This window comes from Phacochoerus africanus, chromosome 5, assembly GCF_016906955.1.
Source record: "Phacochoerus africanus isolate WHEZ1 chromosome 5, ROS_Pafr_v1, whole genome shotgun sequence".
Taxonomy (NCBI): Eukaryota; Metazoa; Chordata; class Mammalia; order Artiodactyla; family Suidae; genus Phacochoerus; species Phacochoerus africanus.
In genome coordinates this window covers 6,220,820-6,239,103 of record NC_062548.1, presented here as the reverse complement: position 1 = coordinate 6,239,103, position 18,284 = coordinate 6,220,820, and the positions used below count along the sequence as shown (strand labels likewise).

Here is an 18,284-nt window from a genome sequence, read left to right as displayed (position 1 = left end):
GCAGGTCTGGGGAGCTGGCCAGCATGGTGAGGGGCTGCCCTGGAGCAGCCAGGATCGCCCTGTGGATACACCTGCACCAGTAGCAAACTCATGAGAGTAGGGGAGCCCCGACCCGTGGGCAAATGGTGAGATCCGGGTAGTCAGGGAAGGAGGGTTCCTTGGAGGACATGAAAGTGTGGAAGGCCTTGGGCACTGGGTGTGGTCAGCGAGGCCCCAGAGAGGAGGAAGGGGCCTAGATACCTGTGCCACCCACACGTTTTTCCTACCTCTCTGTGAAGGTTACCTGGATACCGGACTTTAGCGAAGAGTTTCTGAAAGTATTCAGTGTGCCATTCTGCCCCTGCGGTCCTTCCTTCTCCCCAGGGGAGGCATGTCTTGTCACCCCCCCCCCCCCACACACACACACCCTGTTCTGAGTGTCTGCAGCACCATATCTTAGGGTGCAGCCCCACCCCTTTGGAAATAAGGATCTGGGTTGTTCTGCAGGGTTATGTTGCTGGGGGTTGCTTACCTGACTCTCTGTGGCCTCCTGAGCCGATGCCAGCAAGCGCCTTGCTGGTGGGCTGGCAGGCTAGAAAGAAAAAAAGAGAGTGTGCGGGTTTGGGGGGCCTGCCCACCTCACACCTGGCCTGGGGAGGCAGAAGGAACCCAGCACCCATGTTACCGAAGCCTTTTCTCCAGAACCATTCTGTTCTCGATGCCGGGTCAGGGTGTCTGGCTGTGCCAGCCTCCGTCCCATCTGCAGGATGACGGCGACCTCCATGGCTGCTGGGTCTTTCCCTCCGCCAGTCACCAGCAGGTGCACCTCTTGGGAGAAGGGACCTCAGGTTGCAGCCTTTTTAGAGGCAGAGACTTTCCAGTGAGTTTCAGTCTGAAGGCTTCTCAGCAGCAGTTAAGTTTCTTCCGGGACATGACAGTGGGGCCAAAATACTGAGTTTTGAAAATCTCATGTTTATCACATTGACCACAGACTATAGGTTAATTTCTTCAATAAATATTTAAGTGCTCGCTCTGTGTCGGGCACAGGGGGATTCAGAGATGAGCAAAGGGAACCTGTGACTTCCTGGAGTTGCCTGTGTACTTGGGGAGACACACAACAAGCCTTAGTATGTTAAAATGTGGGCGCTGAGAGGGCAGAGTCCAGGGAACTGTGTGTGTCATAGGAGCCCGGGGGCTGCCCACAAAGGGTCAGTGAAGAAGCAGGGAAGGGTGCTGGGGGGTGGGAATGGCGTGTGCAAAGGTTCTGAGGCAGAAAGAGCACAGAGCGGCAAAGCCGTGGGTCCTCGGGTGCTGTGGCCTGGCCTGCGGAGCCTGCTCTGGGAGGAGGCAGGCAGGAGGCGGCTCTGCTGGGCTTGACCTGGCATCTGGGCTTGGCCTGGCATCTGGGCTCAGCCTGAATTGGCAGCCCGAGGCCTGGGTGAGAAAAGCCTCCCTCTGGGCCTGAGGTGGGCAGCAATTGGGACACCTCTGCTGAGCACTTTCGATGCCCCGACTGCTGGGCAGGGTTACGTCCTCCTGCAGGTGACTAAGGTGACACATGGCACGCATGTTTATACAGCTCAGGCACGTTCGCATGCCCAAGTGGCTCTGGAGACCAGGGAAGTAGGCTCCGGGGGAGGCCGGACACTGGGTGGCCCTGCTAGATGTCGTTCTGTGACCTGTGTCTTTGGTTCAGTGGACTTGAATCTAGAATGGGGACAGAGGTGGCTTCTGGGCGCCAATGCTCCCCTGCCCCTGGACTTAGGCCCGACTCTCTGGGAGGAGCTGCATGAATGCTCCCAGTTCCCTCACTGTTAAAGTGTGGATTTTAAAGCAGCAACTCACAGTAGTTCAGAAAATGTACACTGCCTGCCTAACAGAAAGGGATGAGTTGTGGGGTTCTCGTAGGCGCCTTGCGGTCTGAACTGTTCTCCTTACTTTGGGCATCTTTCTGTGGGGGCCCCGTCCTGTTCTAGGGGGCCTGTGCCGGAGGCTGTCGTGTGTGAGCTGGGGTGGACCTTGTTGTGTGTGGCCTTCCTCTCAGGATCTTCCAGGTTCCTGCTCTCTTCCCAGGATTCCGGAGTCACCGTATTAGCAGTGGGCTTGGAAGTGACCCCATTCAGGTCTGAGAGGCTGCTGGGGCCGTGCTGCTGTTGGATCTGTGCTGGTGTTTGCACCAAAAAGGAGCCACAGAAACCGGCTTGTCCAAACCCATGGCTCTGGTCCTGGGGGCTCCTCTGAGGCTGGTGAAGGATGTACAGCTGGGAGGGAGGAGTGGCCCCCGGGCCGCAGCCTCCTGTCCCTCTTGGATCCATGGCCCTGGGCTCTGCGCTGTGAGGCACTGCGGCTCTGTCTCCCCTGGGTGCCCGGGCTGAGCGGATGTGTCGTCGATGTGAGAGTAGGATGATGGGCGCCCCTGGGCCTTCGGCGGTTGAACAGTCAGGATTCTCTGATGCCCAGACTCGAGGACATGTCACGGGGCTTCTCATCTCACCTTTGCTGGTCCAGCGATGAACCAGGTTGTCACGATCTGTGGAGCTTTTTCCAGATGCCCTGGATGGAGCGGGGGGTGAGCGGGGCGCAGGGGTTAGGCCTGCTCAGGGTCTCTTCTCTGCTGCCTCCCGCAGGAAGGAGCCCGACCTGCTGGCTGGGCAGAGCGGGCCGCCCGGGCAGGGGGCCCTCACTGTCCACTGCCTGCCGCGCTGCGCCGGCGTGCCTGGCCTCTCATGCTCAGACCTCGCCTCCCACGCGCCCTGCCACCAAGTTCATGCACGTTGAGAGCTGGGTGAGCATCTCCTCTGCCCGTTCATCAGGTGGGGCATTCCTCGCAGGCTCCCTGCACCCCTTTCAGCTAAACTCACCCTTGGACGTGTCACCTGGGCTTGATGCGTCTCTGTCCTCGAGGCTAAAACCTGTGATCAGTCCCTAGCCTCTTCCAAGCGCATGCCCGAGGCAGCTGCTCACCGTCACCCGCCTGTGTTTCAGGCCAGGCTGAGGCTTTCTTCCGGAGACCATGGCGGCCCTTCACACGACTCCAGACTCCCCTGCCGCCCAGCTGGAGAGGACGGAGGCTGGGTCAGAATGTGATCCCGAGCAGGATGGAGAAGAGGAGGAAGCGAAGGGGGAGGAGATGGAGGCGGCGATGGAGGAGGAGGACGAGGAGGACGAGGACCTGGCCGAGGAGTGGGAGGCCGAGGGGGCGCGGGCGGGGGCCGGCGGAGCAGGTGGAGGAGGATGACGACGTGGCGGAGGTGGTGGCAGAAGAGCGGAGTCCAGTGTTGGGGACCCAGGAGCGCCTTGGCCTGGGTCAGGGTGGTGGTGACACGGAGTCCCCAGCTCTTCGGGAAAAGGGTAAGAGAAAGGAGCTGGCCCTTGGGGAAGACGTTAGCAGGGCTTGGGGGCGCAGGCCAGGAAGGGCTCTTTGGCCTGACCGGGTGGGCCTAGAGGTTTCGAAGCGGGGCAGTGGCCGGGCCCGCTGACCCTGGCAGCTGGATGGACAGGAGGTGGCCCGGGCGGTGAGGCCCGAGGCAAAGGCTGGCCCCGAAGAGGTCCCCTCCCCTCAGCCCTGCAGGCCTCCCAGGCTCCAGCCTCGCCGAGTCACGAGGATGTGGACGAGGACGAGGAGGGAGAGGAAGCGGAAGAGGATGGTTCTCTGGTGTCCGGGTCTCAGGTGAGCCGCCCTCTCTTCTGGGGCTCTGCAAACCACCGGAGGGGATCAGCACCTGCCGGGGGCCGGGCAGCTCCGCTTCGCTCCTCAGGCCGAGGGGTGGGCCGGGACTGGGCTGCAGGGAGCCGCTGGGCCTCTCCGGCCGCAGGCGCGGAGGACGGGGTGGCGCTGTCCGGGCCCAGCCCTTTCCAGGCCGTTGGAACTTGCCGGTCGTGTTGTTCGCCACCCGCTGAGCCGCAGCGTGCGCGGCTTCACCGGCCCTGGCTCTCCCCCGGGTCGGCTGTGCCCTCAACCTGTCACCTGTCCAGGCTCTGCTTTTCTGCTGAGCCCAGTCAGATGGGCGCTGGTGCCCAGTTAGTTTAGTTGGTGCCACTTGTCGACCCAGGTGTGGGCCCTCACACTGCCTGCTGGCCTGAGGCACAGTGACATAGGCGGGGACAAGGTGGCCACACAGCACGGTCCTGGGGTCTTGGGCCTCGTTGTCTCCTGACTTGGGTATGAAGCCCGGCTCTGCCCGTCGGAGCTGAGCAGACGCCCTCTCGAGCCTGAGTCCCTGGTCTGAGTGAGGATGGGGTCCCTGCCTTCCGGGGCTGGGGCAAGGCACGGAAGCCCCCAGTTCCGTGGGGCATTTGTAGGCTTGCTGTGATGCCGTGTGGGGCTGTGTCCCCGTGAACGCTGCACCGCTGGGTGGGCTCAGTTCCCCCTGTAGTGAGCTCCGTCCTCTTCCTTTGGGGCTCCCCTGCCTCCCACCCCGGGGCGGTGCAGGGAGTGGCTGGGGTTCTTTGTTTCCAGGGGCTGGTGACCTTTGAAGATGTGGCCGTGTACTTCTCCCTGGAGGAGTGGGAGAGGCTGGACTCAGAGCAGCGGGAGCTCTACAAGGAAGTCATGCAGGAAAACTACGGGATCCTGGTGTCCTTGGGTGAGCAGAGTCCATGAGAGACATTGCGGCCCATGGGTGCCAGGGCTTTAGCCGTCTGAGAGGTTTCTGGAGCTACAGGGACTTGGAGAAGGGGCTGCTGGAGCCAGCCCACCTCTAAGGGAAGCCCTAGCGACCATGCTGGCTTCTCCGTGGGGGCGTGCCCTGGGGGGCCGTGCTCTGGGGAACTGCCAGCCTGGCTCTGGTCTGGGCTGCACACTCCTCAGAGGCCTCGGGGGTGAGGAGTCAGGTGACAGAGGAGCGGCCCGGGCACCCTGCCGGTGCATGTCTGGAGGGGGCCGTGGCAGGAGGCGGGGGCTCGGGGCCAGGTTCTGCAGCGAGAGCTGTGGAGTTTCCCCGCCCGGGGCCGGGAGTGGGCAGGACGAGGAGGAGCTGTGGGGACGGTGCTGCGTGGGTGCGGCCCGCGGCCCAGCCCTGCAGCTGCTGCCTCTTCTCCCCTCTGGGCAGGATACCCAATCCCCAAGCCGGATCTGATCTCCCGGCTGGAACAAGGAGAGGAGCCGTGGGTCCCGGACAGCCCCCGTCCCGAGGACGGAGACATTGTCACCGGCGTCTACACAGGTGAGTGGGACACAGAGTTTGCCCCTTCACGCCGCTGGCCCGCGCTGTGGGGTGGACTCTGCGGAGAGGGGGCGGAGCCAGGGGCCCACCTCTGCCTCTGGGGCTGGCTCCTCTCCGTTCCAGTCTAGGGAGGCCCAAGGGCTGGGGAGTCTTTAGAGAAGGTAGAGGTTCCTCTTACGAGTCTTTAAAAATGACGCCCCTGCCTCGGAGCCTCTGACTGTGTGCGAGGGTGGATGGTCACGCAGCCCGCTCGTTGTGGCTGCGGCCGGAGCTGGCCTCCCAGCTCCCAGACTTGAGTCACCTCCCCACCCCTTTGGCCATCTCCTCTCCCTGGGAGGCCCAGGACCCAACCTCGGGCCTGGGCGGGCGGCTCTGGGCCTCCCGGAGTGGAGAGACTCTGGAGAGATGCACGCAGGACGTATCGAGGGTGGCGGATTTCTCTGGAGACCTGGGACCTGGCTCTGGCTCTGTCCCCACCCCGCTCTGGGCCTCACTTGTATTCACCTGGAGACACCGGAGGTGTCAGACCGGTGGCCCTGTGGAGGTCTGAGAGCTCTGCCCTGGGGCTTCAGGAGGGCTGGGCGAGGCCCTCCCGCTCTGCGCACGGTGGTTTAGGGCTGCCAGCCTAGTGGGGGCTGCTGGCTCATGTCTCATGCCACACCCGTGCCCGGATAGGCTGGGAGCAGCTTGTAGATGTGTTAAAATAAAACACAGAGAAACACAGGCAGTGCCTGCACATGTGCTCCGCGGAGCGCTTCCCGTGGGCTTTTCACCCTCCGCAGCCCTGTGAGGGTGCAGGGGGGTGCCTGGTCTCCCTTCCCAGAGGAGCAGGCGCACTCTTAAAGCAGCCATGCGGTCCCTTGCCCCAGTGGCCTCGGGCCGTGCTGCCACTGTGCGGGAGGAGGGCCTCCCGCCCTGGGCTCCCCATGTCCCCTTAGACCCTCTGGCAACGTCTCCTGTTCTTCAGGCTCAGGAGGGCTCTGGTGGCAAGAAATGCTTCTGCCTCCAGGCTGAGGCCGGGACATGGGTGACGTTTCTCAGAGGGTCGTAGTGCAAGGTGTGCCCTGGTTTTTGGCACAGCCCGAAAAAGCTGCCTGGAGATGAAGGAGCTTTTGGCCTTTCATTGGCTGTTCTCGTAACACAGTCCAGCTCTGTCCCCTTTCTCCGTGCTTGGAGGGTCCTAGGATGGATCCTTAGACAGGCTCGAGCCTAGGTGGTCCCCACAGTGGGCCCGTGAACCTGGCCGGGCTTTGGCAGCTCACTGAGGGGCCTGGCCAGCTGGGCCAGTGCCCCTTGCCTTCCGCTGGGACTGTCCCCGTGCCAAGGCTGGTGAACCCAGGATGCGCCCCACCCCCACCCCGACTGTCTGCAGAGCCTGAGGTGGGTGCGGGATCCAGGCATGGTCTTAGATATGTCACCTGCTGCAAAGGCTGGGGTCGGCTGGGGCAGCGGGACTCCATCCCACGTCTTCCTTCTTAGCTGTCATTATAGCCCGTTTGCTACCTGCTTCCCTCCGCCTTTGTCCCCGCTTCCATTTCTGAGCAACTGAGTTCGTTGAGCGTTGCTGGGGCCGCGCAGGACGGCTGCTCTTCCGAGCCCGGCAGAGTGTCTGTGTTTCTAGATCACAGTCTCGCAAAACACAAGCGTGTTCGTCTCTTGTGCTTCTTGACAAGTTGGGTCACGTATAAGGTTTGGACTCTGGGCAGATTCAGCCATTCAGGTGTCCTGCGGCCTCCGAGTGCTGAGCTGAAGCCTCCTCAGCCAGCACGCCCAGCTCCCGGGTCCTCACCCTCCCCTCCTTACCCGGCTTCAGTGGCAAGGGGTCCAGTGTGGTCGCCTGGCAGATTCCTGTCTGTGACCGAACCCTATTTCCTGCAGTGACTCCAGACCCACACAGGACGCTGTGGCCACCTTGGCCTGGTGCCCTGGCCTTGTTTCCCTGTTAGGCCAGCTTTTCTGCCCTCCAGGATGGGACCCCGTGCCCCTAGTTTCTCTGTTGCCTTCCTAGCTGCTCCTCCACCTGCCCTCGCTCGTGACTCTCTCCAGGTGACTCCAGCTGGGACCAGGGCTTTAAGTGTCATTGCCTGTCCCCCGCCTCTTTCCCCAGCCCTAGCCTTGTCTGTCTCCCCATCAGCTGGGCGTCTCCACTCAGGTATCTGAGGCTGTCTCAGAGTGAACTAAACCTGAAGTGGCACCACGTATCCTACCCTGGTCCCCTCCTGCCATGTCCCTGGCACACAGTGGGCCTAGCTGTGGGCTGGAGTAGTCCTCGTCCCTTGGCCTTCCTCCCCCCCACCCCCGGCCCAGGCTGGCACGAGCCTGTCAGGCACGTGGGCAGAGGTATCCCCCAACTGCCTGCTGCCTCTCCCTCCCCACCTTTCTGTGCACTTGGCACCGTATCTGGGATCTTCTGCAGCCTGTGCCCCTCACACACCCATGCCTCAAACTCAGCTCCACCCACAGCCTTTCTCTTCAAGCTCGCACCTGCCTCAGGGCCTTTGCGCCTGCTGTTTTATCTGCCTGGAGTGACCTTCCTGTGGCTGGCTCAGCTCTTAGGCCCCCTTGAATTGTGAGCATCCTCTGCCCACTTTGATGTCAGGAGCCTGCCCTCCCCCGTCACTCCAGGACATTCCCTGAGTTTAGAGCCCTCAGTGGGCTCTCCAGGATCCCGCCTAGGTGCTTGCTTCCTTCCGTCCTGCCAGCCGCCTCCAGCAGACTCTGTCAGAGCAGGCGCCGTGTGTTTTTCACGCCCGCGCCGTCTCTACCGTGCTCAGTGCAGAGCTGGTCCCCAGCAGGCTGGCCGGTGACCCCTCTCTTTGACTGTTGTTCCTGCCCCTCATGTGAAAATAAAAGAAGAGAAATACAACAGGCAGGATTGAGCTGGCTTAAACATTACACAGGAAGGAGGGGGAAAAAGTTTGAGAAGCAGTCAGAGGTGGAAACACAGCACAGTGAGAGAGTTCCTGGGCGGGGGAGCAGTCAGTGCTTCCGGGGAGGAGCTCGGGGCGGTCGCCACCGCCTGGAAGGTGTGTCAGCCTGAGGATGCTGCAGCTGGGAGGATGGATCCAGCGCAGAAACCTGGGCCCACCACCAGCCGCTGCCTCCCCGGTGACCAAATTCCCACTCAGGGACAGAAAGGCTGCTGATGGCAGTCCCTTGTCCACATTGTGCCTCTGTCCCTGGGGCAGGCTCTCCCCCGAGTCTGTGTCTGGCTGCAGGGTCACACATGACCGCCTTCCAGGACCTGGGCTGTGGCCGACCCCGCCGAGGGTGGGTTAGTTAGAGCAGCCGTGGGTCTGACTCCCCGTGGGGCCCAGGCCTCGGGCCAGGTCTCTGGGACCAGGCAGGACGGGCAGAGCGTGCTCCAGGCTGGGAGTTGGAGAAAGCAGCTCCGTTCTCAGGCAGTCGGGCGTGCCAAGCAGCCTTCTGTCCGCCTTCCAGCAGCTCAGGGGGCAGGTGTGTCAGGTGTGCGGCCTCAGGCCTCATCCTCCCCCACGTGTAGCAGTGCCCCAGTAGGTGCTTACTGGGGGTGCCTTGGGGGCTCTTCACACAGCCACCGGTCAGCCCCTGGGAGTGTCATCAGGCTCGGAGCACCGGCCCTGGCTTAGCTAATCATCACCCAGTGGCAGCGTCCTCCGGAGCAGATGTCTCCGTGAGATGAAATGTCAGCTCCCTCTGCCCAGGGTCCACTTCTCCACTCTCCCCTGTGGCTTCTGGAAGAGGCCGCTGCTGAGAAAGTCTCTCCTCCCCACTTGGTCCGAGCATCTTCTCTGCCCAGCTCTGGTCTCGCAAGTACCCCTGATGAGTCCTTGCTTGGATCCAAAACACGCTTGCATCCGGGAGCTAGCGAGCTCCATGGGAACCCTGTGCCCACTGCAGCCTGGATTGACCCCTGCTCAGCACCCCCAGCCCAGGGCCTGGACCTCCAGACCCCAGGCCACTTTGGAGGCGGAAGATGAGGTAACGGAACATGGCTCCGAGGCAGGTTGGTGTCCCTCTGGGTCCCCTGCTGCTTCTGGAGAGCTTGGTGCAGCCAGCTCTGCCCTCCAGGGACCTGAGTGCCCTGTCTGTCCTCTCTCAGTGACAGCAGTGGCCTCTACCACCTTGCCTTATGAAAATACGCAAGGACAAGTGGCCATGCCAGCTGCAGAGCTAGTGATGAGGCCCCCGGATCCCATCTTAGGATCAGCCCCTCTGCAGAGCTCACCAGTGTTCAGAGGCTGGAGGTGGGGGATCACCTCCCTAGTGGGAGGCCTTTCACTGTTCTCATCCCCCAGGGAAGAGGCGGTGTGGGTGAGTCATTGGGACCTGGCCTGTCCCCCAGCTCTGAGTAGCTGAGGTGGCTGGCTGGCAGGCCCTCATTTGGCCTGGGTGTCCTCTTCTATGCAGCAAGTGTTCACTGACCTTGGCTGGGTCCCGGGTGCATTCATCCCACCAAGACATTGACCTTGTGTGTGTCCCCCCCCGAAGCACTCTTGCCTTAGGCAGTCTCTCATTAGAACGGTCCAAGACTCGCACCAGAATCTGAAGGGAAATCCTTTTTGAGACTCACTGAACGAATTTCCAGCTAATCTGACCATGGGCCCAAACTGCCTGTCTCTCTCCCCCAGCCCTCCTGCCCCCCGCCTGCCCCCCGCGGAGTGCTCCAGCCTTCACAGGGAGGGGCTGGGCCTCCTCCGTGCTGTTCAGCCACAGCTCATCACCGACCCACTGGGGTGGCAGGAGGAGGTAAACTCAGTAACAGGAAAGCTCTGTCCTTTATTTAAAGCTTACTTTTACTGTAAGAGCATATTATCACTAACTAGAGAAAACTTAGAAAGTACTAAAAAACAAAAAAAGGGGTTTGTATCCCTTTCCACATACTTCTCTCATGCCTTGCAGCTCTCTCTGCCTTTGAACTCAGCTCTGTGCTGTTTCCCCACATGACCCGTCACCATTTATGCAGACTGTCACAGTAAACAGGACAAGGGCCCACTGGGGGAGTGCAGCCCTCCTGGGCCCTGACCGTTCCTCGGGGGCAGGACTGGCCATTTCCCCAAAGTATAACTGCTCAGAAAAAGCCAAGCTTCAGGGAGGCCTGGCCTGCACAGTTGCTGGAGCCTGTTGGGGTGAGAGCGGAGAGCTGGGGCCTCCTGATCCCTTGAGGTCTCCTTGGCCCAGGGCAGCCTTTCCTTGGGAGTTGGGAGGGTGACCCCTGGCTGCTGGCCAGCCTGAGGCTGGTGGAGAGGGACCCAGAAAGAGAGGGATCTGAGCACAGCCTAGGTTTTGCAAAGGCACGTCCTCGGCGGCCCTGCCCGGGCTGTGCGGGTGCTGGCGTCTGTGCTGCCTTGGGCCACGCAGGTCAGGCAGGAGGCCAGGGAGACAAGGGGAAAACAGACTTGGTGTCTCTTGTCTTTTCTGGCCATTGGATTCGTGTTATGGGTGTTGCCCCTGGTCTCACAAGAATCCACAGGCAAGGTCACCCACTCTGTAGAGTGTCCCTGTTTCTCAGCAGGGTGACAAGCCCTGGAGGTTTGGAGAAGGGATTGGTTGGGGGCCTTTGAGGAAAGTCCTAGAAGTGATGGAACCCCAGCCTTCCTGGGAGGGACACTCACGTGTGCATTTCTCCCTGCGGCAAAGTGCCTCTCTGGGGGAGGAAGTGTGCCTAACCTCTCACTCCCGTGGAACGGAGGTGCCCTGTCCGTGGGGTCCTGGGGTCCCGCGCAAACCAGTCCTTAAAGGAGCCGGAGCCTGTAAGTGGCTCGCGTCCCCGCCTCTCCTCACCTCTCCCCCCTGGCCTTCCCCTGTCGCCCTCAGGGGCCTGGTTCTGGACCGACGACATAGAGGACCATGAGGAGGAGGACGACGAGGACTTCCTGGCGGAGGTGGCGGAGGAGGAGAACGAGCCCCCCGGGCTGTGGTCGGCGGCCTATGGCGTGGGCGACGTGCCTGGGACGTGGGGCCCCCGACGACTCGGATTCGGCGCAGACTCCAGATGGGTGGAGTCTGGACCCTGGCGGCCTCGGAGTCCTGGCCGAGGGGGCCGAGGCGAAGCCCTTTCTGCCAGGCCGGGAGCCCGGTGCGAGCTTGCTGGCCCCTTGGGCGTTCCCTTCCGCGGTGGCTGCTGCAGCCGGGCGGCCGGAGACGACGTGCGAAGTGTGCGGCAAAGTGTTCCCGCACCGGTCCCGGCTGGCTAAGCACCAGCGCTACCACGCAGCCGTCAAGCCCTTCGGCTGCGACGAGTGCGGCAAGGGCTTCGTGTACCGCTCGCACCTGGCCATCCACCAGCGCACGCACACTGGCGAGAAGCCCTTCCCGTGCCCGGACTGCGGCAAGCGCTTCGTGTACAAGTCGCACCTGGTCACGCACCGGCGCATCCACACCGGCGAGCGGCCCTACCGCTGCGCCTTCTGCGGCGCGGGCTTTGGGCGCCGCTCCTACTTGGTCACGCACCAGCGCACGCACACGGGCGAGCGGCCCTACCCTTGCCCGCACTGCGGCCGCAGCTTCAGCCAGAGCTCGGCGCTCGCACGCCACCAGGCCGTGCACACGGCCGACAGGCCTCACTGCTGCCCCGACTGCGGCCAGGCCTTCCGCCTCCGCGCCGACTTCCAGCGCCATCGACGCGGCGGCGGCTGCTCAGAGCCCGGCGCCGACGGTCCCCGGCGGGAGCCCTGCGAGACAGTGCCCACAGCGGGGCCGGAGGAGGCCGAGACTGGGCCTGAGGGGCCCGAGGAGCCTGAGGTCGGTGAGGCAGACGGAGAGGCTGAGGCCGAGGCCGAGGCCGAAGCGAGAGAAGTGGCGGTGGAGTTGCCCGCGCCCGGGAGCAAGGAGGATCCCGAACCGGACAGGCGGTTCCTGGAGCTGGGCAACGGCCTGGGGAGGGCGAAGGCCCTTCCTCGCATCCGCTCGGCTTCCACTTTCCCGTGCACCCCAAATCTTGGCTCCACCCAGACGGTTTTCCGATTCTGGGCCTCCCGGACTTTGGGGAACGGCTGCAGGCCGACAGGCGCCCCCTGCCCGGACCCCTGGGGGGCCGGCTCTCCCTGGTGGAGGGCGCGGGGCTGGCCTGCGACCCGTTCGGCGGCAGTGCGGGGGCTGGGGGCGGCGGCGGCGGCCTGCGCGCGTTCGCGCCGGCGGTCGGGGGGCTGCTGGCCGAGCCGGCGCCCGCCGCGCTGGCGGAGGAGGAGAGCCCGTGGATCTGTTCCGATTGCGGCAAGACGTTCGGGCGCCGGGCGGCGCTGGCCAAGCACCAGCGCTACCACGCGGGCGAGCGGCCGCACCGCTGCGCCGACTGCGGCAAGAGCTTCGTGTACGGCTCGCACCTGGCGCGCCACCGCCGCACGCACACGGGCGAGCGGCCCTTCCCGTGCCCCGAGTGCGGCGCGCGCTTCGCCCGCGGCTCGCACCTGGCGGCGCACGTGCGCGGCCACACGGGCGAGAAGCCCTTCGTGTGCGGCGTGTGCGGCGCGGGCTTCAGCCGGCGCGCGCACTTGACGGCGCACGGGCGCGCGCACACGGGCGAGCGGGCCCTACGCCTGCGGCGAGTGCGGCCGCCGCTTCGGGCAGAGCGCGGCGCTGACGCGGCACCAGTGGGCGCACGCTGAGGAGAAGCCGCACCGCTGCCCCGACTGCGGCAAGGGTTTCGGCCACAGCTCGGACTTCAAACGGCATCGGCGCACGCACACGGGCGAGAAGCCCTTCCGCTGCACCGACTGCGGCCGCGGCTTCGCGCAGCGCTCCAACCTGGCCAAGCACCGGCGCGGCCACACGGGCGAGCGGCCCTTCCCGTGCCCGGAGTGCGGCAAGCGCTTCTCGCAGCGCTCGGTGCTCGTGACGCACCAGCGCACGCACACGGGCGAGCGGCCCTACGCCTGCGCCAACTGCGGCCGCCGCTTCTCCCAGAGCTCGCACCTGCTCACCCACATGAAGACGCACCGCGGCGCGGCGGGCGCCGCCGGCCCGGCGTCGGCAGCGCCCGCGTCCAAGGCCGAGGCGCCGGCGAAGGGGCCGCCGGGTGCGGGCGCAGGGACCGGGCCGGGGGAGCACGGCGGCATCCTGCTGGAGTTCGCAGGCGGAACGAGCTTCGGCTCTGAGCCGACGACTGCGTTCGCGGGGCCCTCGGGCGCCTACGAGGAGAGCGTCATGTGAGGGCCCCCAGGCGGACCGAGGCGCAGCCCGCTAGGCCACCGGCCCCTCCCGGGGGCGGCTCGGCGGCTGTCCGCTGCGCGCCGGCCCCTTGCTCCTCTGGCCTCGCGGGGCTGAGGGTCCCAGCCCTGGTGCGGTGCCTTCCCCTCAGCCCCGGGGCACCGGCCTCCGGCTCCCCTCCTGCCCGGCGCTAGAGGACCGGCCGCAGGGGGAGAGGAGAGCCACGCGCGCAGCAGAGGAGGGCGGGGGCGGCCACCCCGACAGAGACTGCGACGTCCCCGGATCGAGGCGGAGAGGCCAAGCGGTAGGGCTAGCAGGCGATATTATTTATTTTACTCGAATTCGGCTGGCCCCGGGGACAGGTGGCTTGTGAGTTTGTAACTGGGTTTTGCGTCGAGGGAGGGCGGGGAGGTCGAGCGAGGGCCGTGCGCGTGGCTACCCCAGTGGGTTTGGTAGACGACTTCATCCCATTCCTCAGTGGGAGACTTCAGGGACCTTCTGGTCGTTCGCGTATGTCCGGAAAGTTGTAGGGACCGTGCTCATGGCGAGGGGCAGCCTCGTGGGTTTCCGCGGGACGACGTTCGTCCTTAATCTGGGGCCGGGAGGGGAGGCGGAGAGGCAGCAGGGAAAGCCTTTATTCATTCAGTCGACCGACCGTGGCTGCTTATTTCCACCGCTTGAATGGCTTGAAGGGTCTGGGAGGAGAAACAAACAAACAAAAAAAACAGAAACCAAATCGTGGCCCTGGGCAGATGGGTTGCAGGTGTGCGCCGGGTCCGAGCGAGTTTGAAGCCTTATTCTCCAGAGTCACTAGCTCTACCCACTTGAGCGCCCAGGGCAGCCAGGCGCCTTGGGTTTGGTCTCAGCCTCCCCCTGAGTCCTCTGGCAGCAGGAGGCAGCGTGCTCCAGGGTCCTCGGGGAGCCCCGCAGGCCCCCAGCCTTGTGCTTTCTGGAAAGCCGCGTCTCCCTGGGTGGGTGGACATACGAGGCCTTGTCCATCTGAGCCCGTGGCCCATTTAGATTTAATGACCAAGTGTAAAGTGACTGAGGTTGGTAGCAGGACCCTTTCTTACTTCCCGTCCTTAGAGCCCTACGGCTTCTGCGGGTTAATTAACTGTGCTTCTGTCATTATCCTATACTAGAAGCAGGTAGTGTTTCTGTCTAGATGCCCGTTTCACAGAGTGGGCAGTGAGTGGAGGCACTGTGGGCCCGGCAGGCTGCACAGCGGTGGTCCACCTCTGGGGGTTTGGACCTGAGCCTGTGGCTCGGAACTAACCAAGTATCCAACTATGCAAGGCCCGCAGCTGGCCAGCACCCCGCCTTCTGGGCTGGGCCATTTCCAGCCACTGGGTCACCTGCAAGCCCCCCTCCCTTAATGCCTTTCGGGCCACCGTGAGTGGGGCTAGAAAACCGAAACTTAGAAGCAACTGCATTCCATTTTAGACCTAGTTCCTTCTGTTTTAGCGTAGACGTGGTCTTGGGGCTTGAGAGCCAGCAGCCAGGCTGCTGGAGGCACGTAGTTGGCAGGGTGGGAGGAGGGCCTGGAGGTGGTGGTAAGAGTTAGCCTGGCTGAGAGAGGGGTGGGGTGGGGTCGTAAGGAGGATTGGGGCTCCCGGGGAGGCATCGGCAGTGCCACATGGTGCCCTCGGTCCTGCTTTCTCTCTCCCCGCAGTGGGAAGGAGCCTCAGGAAGGGCCAAGGGCGAGGGGGCTAGCCTCGCAGGGCTGAGCCTGGTCCATGCCCATCCCTCCGGGCACAGCCCTGGAGTGTATACCTTCCGTGCCCCTCCTGGGCCCAGCAGCTCCACCCCGCTCCAAGCTGTCAGCAGGAGGACCTAGCTTTAATAAAGAGTGGCGAAATGAGCTTTGTGACTGGATTCCATGTCGTTGCTGTTCCTCAGGACCCTTGGAGATGCTGCAAGGTCTCAGGCCCCCCTTGTTTCTGCAGTCAATCTTTAGGGGTTTCTCCAGAATCTAGAACTGGCCTGTGAGGAGTCAGCCCAAGAGAGCTTTGGCCCGCGCTGCCTGTGTCCACCAGGTCCTTCTGGGAGTCCCCAGTGGGCCCCCACCCTGCCACATACCCCTGGCAACAGGCACACCTATTTCAGGACACTTAGCATTTACAATTGTTTTGGCCAACCTCCCTTCCTGGTGGTACAGAGCCCTCTTCTGAGGCCCCAGGACCCCACGGGTTTATCCAGGCTCACCTGCTCCGTGTCAGGGCCAAGCACACACCGCCATGCCCCGGGGGGTGGGGGAGCCAGACATCTGTCTTTGAAGTGATGTGTTGACTTCTTACCAAGTGGTGTCTCCATGGATTTGAAAACTATGAACTATGACGTAAATTCTCTTCGAATGTGATTTGGAGGCATCAGAACAGCAGCCAGTATTTCAGATGAATGTTAAGACCTAGTTACAAATGGATGGTCTTGGGATCTTCAAGTCTCTTCAGAAAGATGACCTTGTTCCCACAGAGCTTGTAGTTGTCCAGCCAGATTATGTTGGGGGGAAAGAAGGCAGTTCTGATGGTCATAGCAGGTAGGCAGCCTCCCTGGTTTCGAGGGGCTTCCTGAATTTCTGGAGTCCTGAGTAATTCTGGAAATGTCCATCTAGCATCTCCCATCATTGCCAAGGAGGAACGTAAGCCCCCAGTGACCCGTGTGCTGTGACCCATGAAAGGTGGTGCTGCGAGAGTCACGGGGCCCTGAGCGCCCTCTGGTCTCCACTTAACCTTCATTGCTTGAGTTCCCCCCCCCCCACCCTTTCTCTGGCCCTTTCCCATAATGTCTTCAAACCATTTCCTTCTAACTTTTTTTCTTTCCCTAATTGGCGACATATGGAATAAAGTATTTTGGAATTTTTGGTTATATTTATTAAATAAAGCTTTATGATCCTTTGTTCATTATTTAATTTTTTCCTGATTATACAATGCACGCTAGTGGTAAAAATCCCAGCAATAGAAAAACGTGTTAAGTCCCCACTTTGCATTTTCCTAAGGAGTCACACCTCATCCAGCCAGCAGGCGCCGCGCAGTGGCTGCAGGTGCGGGAGCACAGATCTTCTGTGTCCGTGGAAATGTCTGAAATCTAGGGACCTTGTTTATGTCCTCTCTTACGATGTTCTCTTGTCATTTAACCATGTGACATTCTCTCCTAGCTGGCCGAGTTTCCTCACTCATTTTAACTGCTCCTTGTGGGTATGTACCATCACCTACATAACTGCTCCTCCATCACGTATTTGGTTGTTTCCAGCCTCTCACTATGGCAAACACTGCTGCAACATTGATTCCTGGACAGATCTGTGCGGTTTTGTAGATTTGTAATGTACCTGTCTATATGAGCTGAAATCCTGAAAGCGCTCTTGCTGGCTCAAAGGGTCTGCATATTTGAATTTAAGGATATAGGAGTTCCTGTCCTAGCTCAGTGGTTAACAACCCCGTCTAAGATCCATGAAGATGCGAGTTCGATCCCTGGCCTTACTCAGTGGGTTAAGGATCCAGTGTCACTGTGAGCTGTGGTGTCGGTCGCAGATGTGGATGGGATCTGGCATTGCTGTGACTGTGGCATAGGTCGGCCCCTGTAGCTCAGATTTGACCCCTAGCGTGGGAACTTCCGTGTGCTACGGGTGTGGCCCTAAAAAAAAAAAAAAAAAAAGTAAGGATATAGCTGAATTGTCACCAAGAATGACTAACTTCAGCCCAGCCCGGTGTTCTCTCAGCACAGTGAGGAGGCGCTGGTGGTCCGTGGCCCCCTCAGCACAGGGCATCAGCATCCAGCTTCATCTTGGTTCTTCATTTTACGGAGAGGTGAATGGCTTGCATCTCTTTCTTGTAACGTGTAAAACCCGTGGGTGTGGCTGTGGCTGTGGCTGGAAAATATCCCTACCCAGACCAAGCTGGCTCCTCTCAGACTCCAGCCCTCGGTGCTGTCTCTGGGCTCGTGTCCTGTGTGTCCTGCTGCAGCCGCTCCCACGGCTCCCAAAGAGGCCCTCAAGTAGCCAAGGGCCAGCAGGCGGTCCCCTTTCTTTCTGTTCATTCATTCATTCGACAGAAGCCCTGAGCATCTCCCCTGAGCAGAGTATCCTATTTGGGGGCTCCCTGTGGCCACACTGGGGGCTTGTTCAGTGGCCTCAGTGCCAAGCCTGTTCAAACGTTCTAATCCTCTCACTCCATGCTTTGAAAACTGGCTCATGATACACAGTGACAAATCCCTTTTACATAGTTGTGACCTAGGCTGTGTGCTCATGCAAACACACACACACTTTCATGAACCAAAATTTACTCTTACTGCATTTTTTATTCCATTGTATTTCATCTATTTCGTTTTTTAAAACCTCAGACCATGATAAGTCATGACCTGCAGTATGGAAACCACAGTTTGAATTTCCCTAAACTCCAGCCCCATTCTGAGTGAGGACCTCCCCCCCTCCCGCCCCAGTTATAGGAGGGGGGCTTTCCCAGTGTCCAGCACAGCAAAGGCAAGAGGCTGGGCTTGGACCTGCATCAGCAAAGAGCTCTGTTCAGATGCATCTCTGTCTGAGTTGCTGCATCTAAGGCCATGAGGGGACTAGGGTGGACCTTCGTGACCTGGGCAGGGGGTGAGTGTGGGGAGCCAGGATGGTGTAGCTTTCGGGAGGCCCGGAGCCCTTCTTTTCTCCGGAGACTGGGTACGGGGAGAGGGCAGCTGCCTCTTCTCCCTTTTGTCCTCTTCCCCTTCCTGTCCCCTCTCAGAGAGAGATGCCAGCGCTGGTGGTCATGGCAGCGAACACCTGTCCAGCATCTGTGTCCTAGGTGCTGGCCTGAGAGCCTTATGTGAGTTAATTCAATGTAATACAACAAATCTATTCCATTAGCCCCATGTCGTGAGAGGAATCTGAGACAGAAGCCTGCCCAAGGCTTGTTTTGGTTCAAGCCACGCAGTGGGGCTCTCCCGTGTGGGCCTGACCCTTGTGGAAATTGGAGCTGATGACAGAATAGCAGACTCCTTTAATGGATACGTCTTTCTTAGAGGCAACCC

At 61.5% G+C, this 18,284-nt stretch overlaps 1 protein-coding gene across 1 annotated transcript; it reads left to right on the top strand.

Annotated features, from left to right (window-relative positions):
* The first annotated feature begins 2,965 nt into the window (after positions 1 to 2,965).
* On the top strand, positions 2,966 to 16,165 carry ZNF316 (zinc finger protein 316). Its single transcript, XM_047779489.1, is given in 9 exon segments — positions 2,966 to 3,178; positions 3,210 to 3,330; positions 3,543 to 3,649; positions 4,439 to 4,565; positions 5,031 to 5,144; positions 10,941 to 11,086; positions 11,088 to 11,997; positions 12,000 to 12,652; positions 12,654 to 16,165. Coding segments are annotated over 9 exon segments (2,985 nt in total). The 5' UTR covers positions 2,966 to 2,992; the 3' UTR covers positions 13,275 to 16,165.
* The last annotated feature ends 2,119 nt before the right edge of the window (positions 16,166 to 18,284 follow it).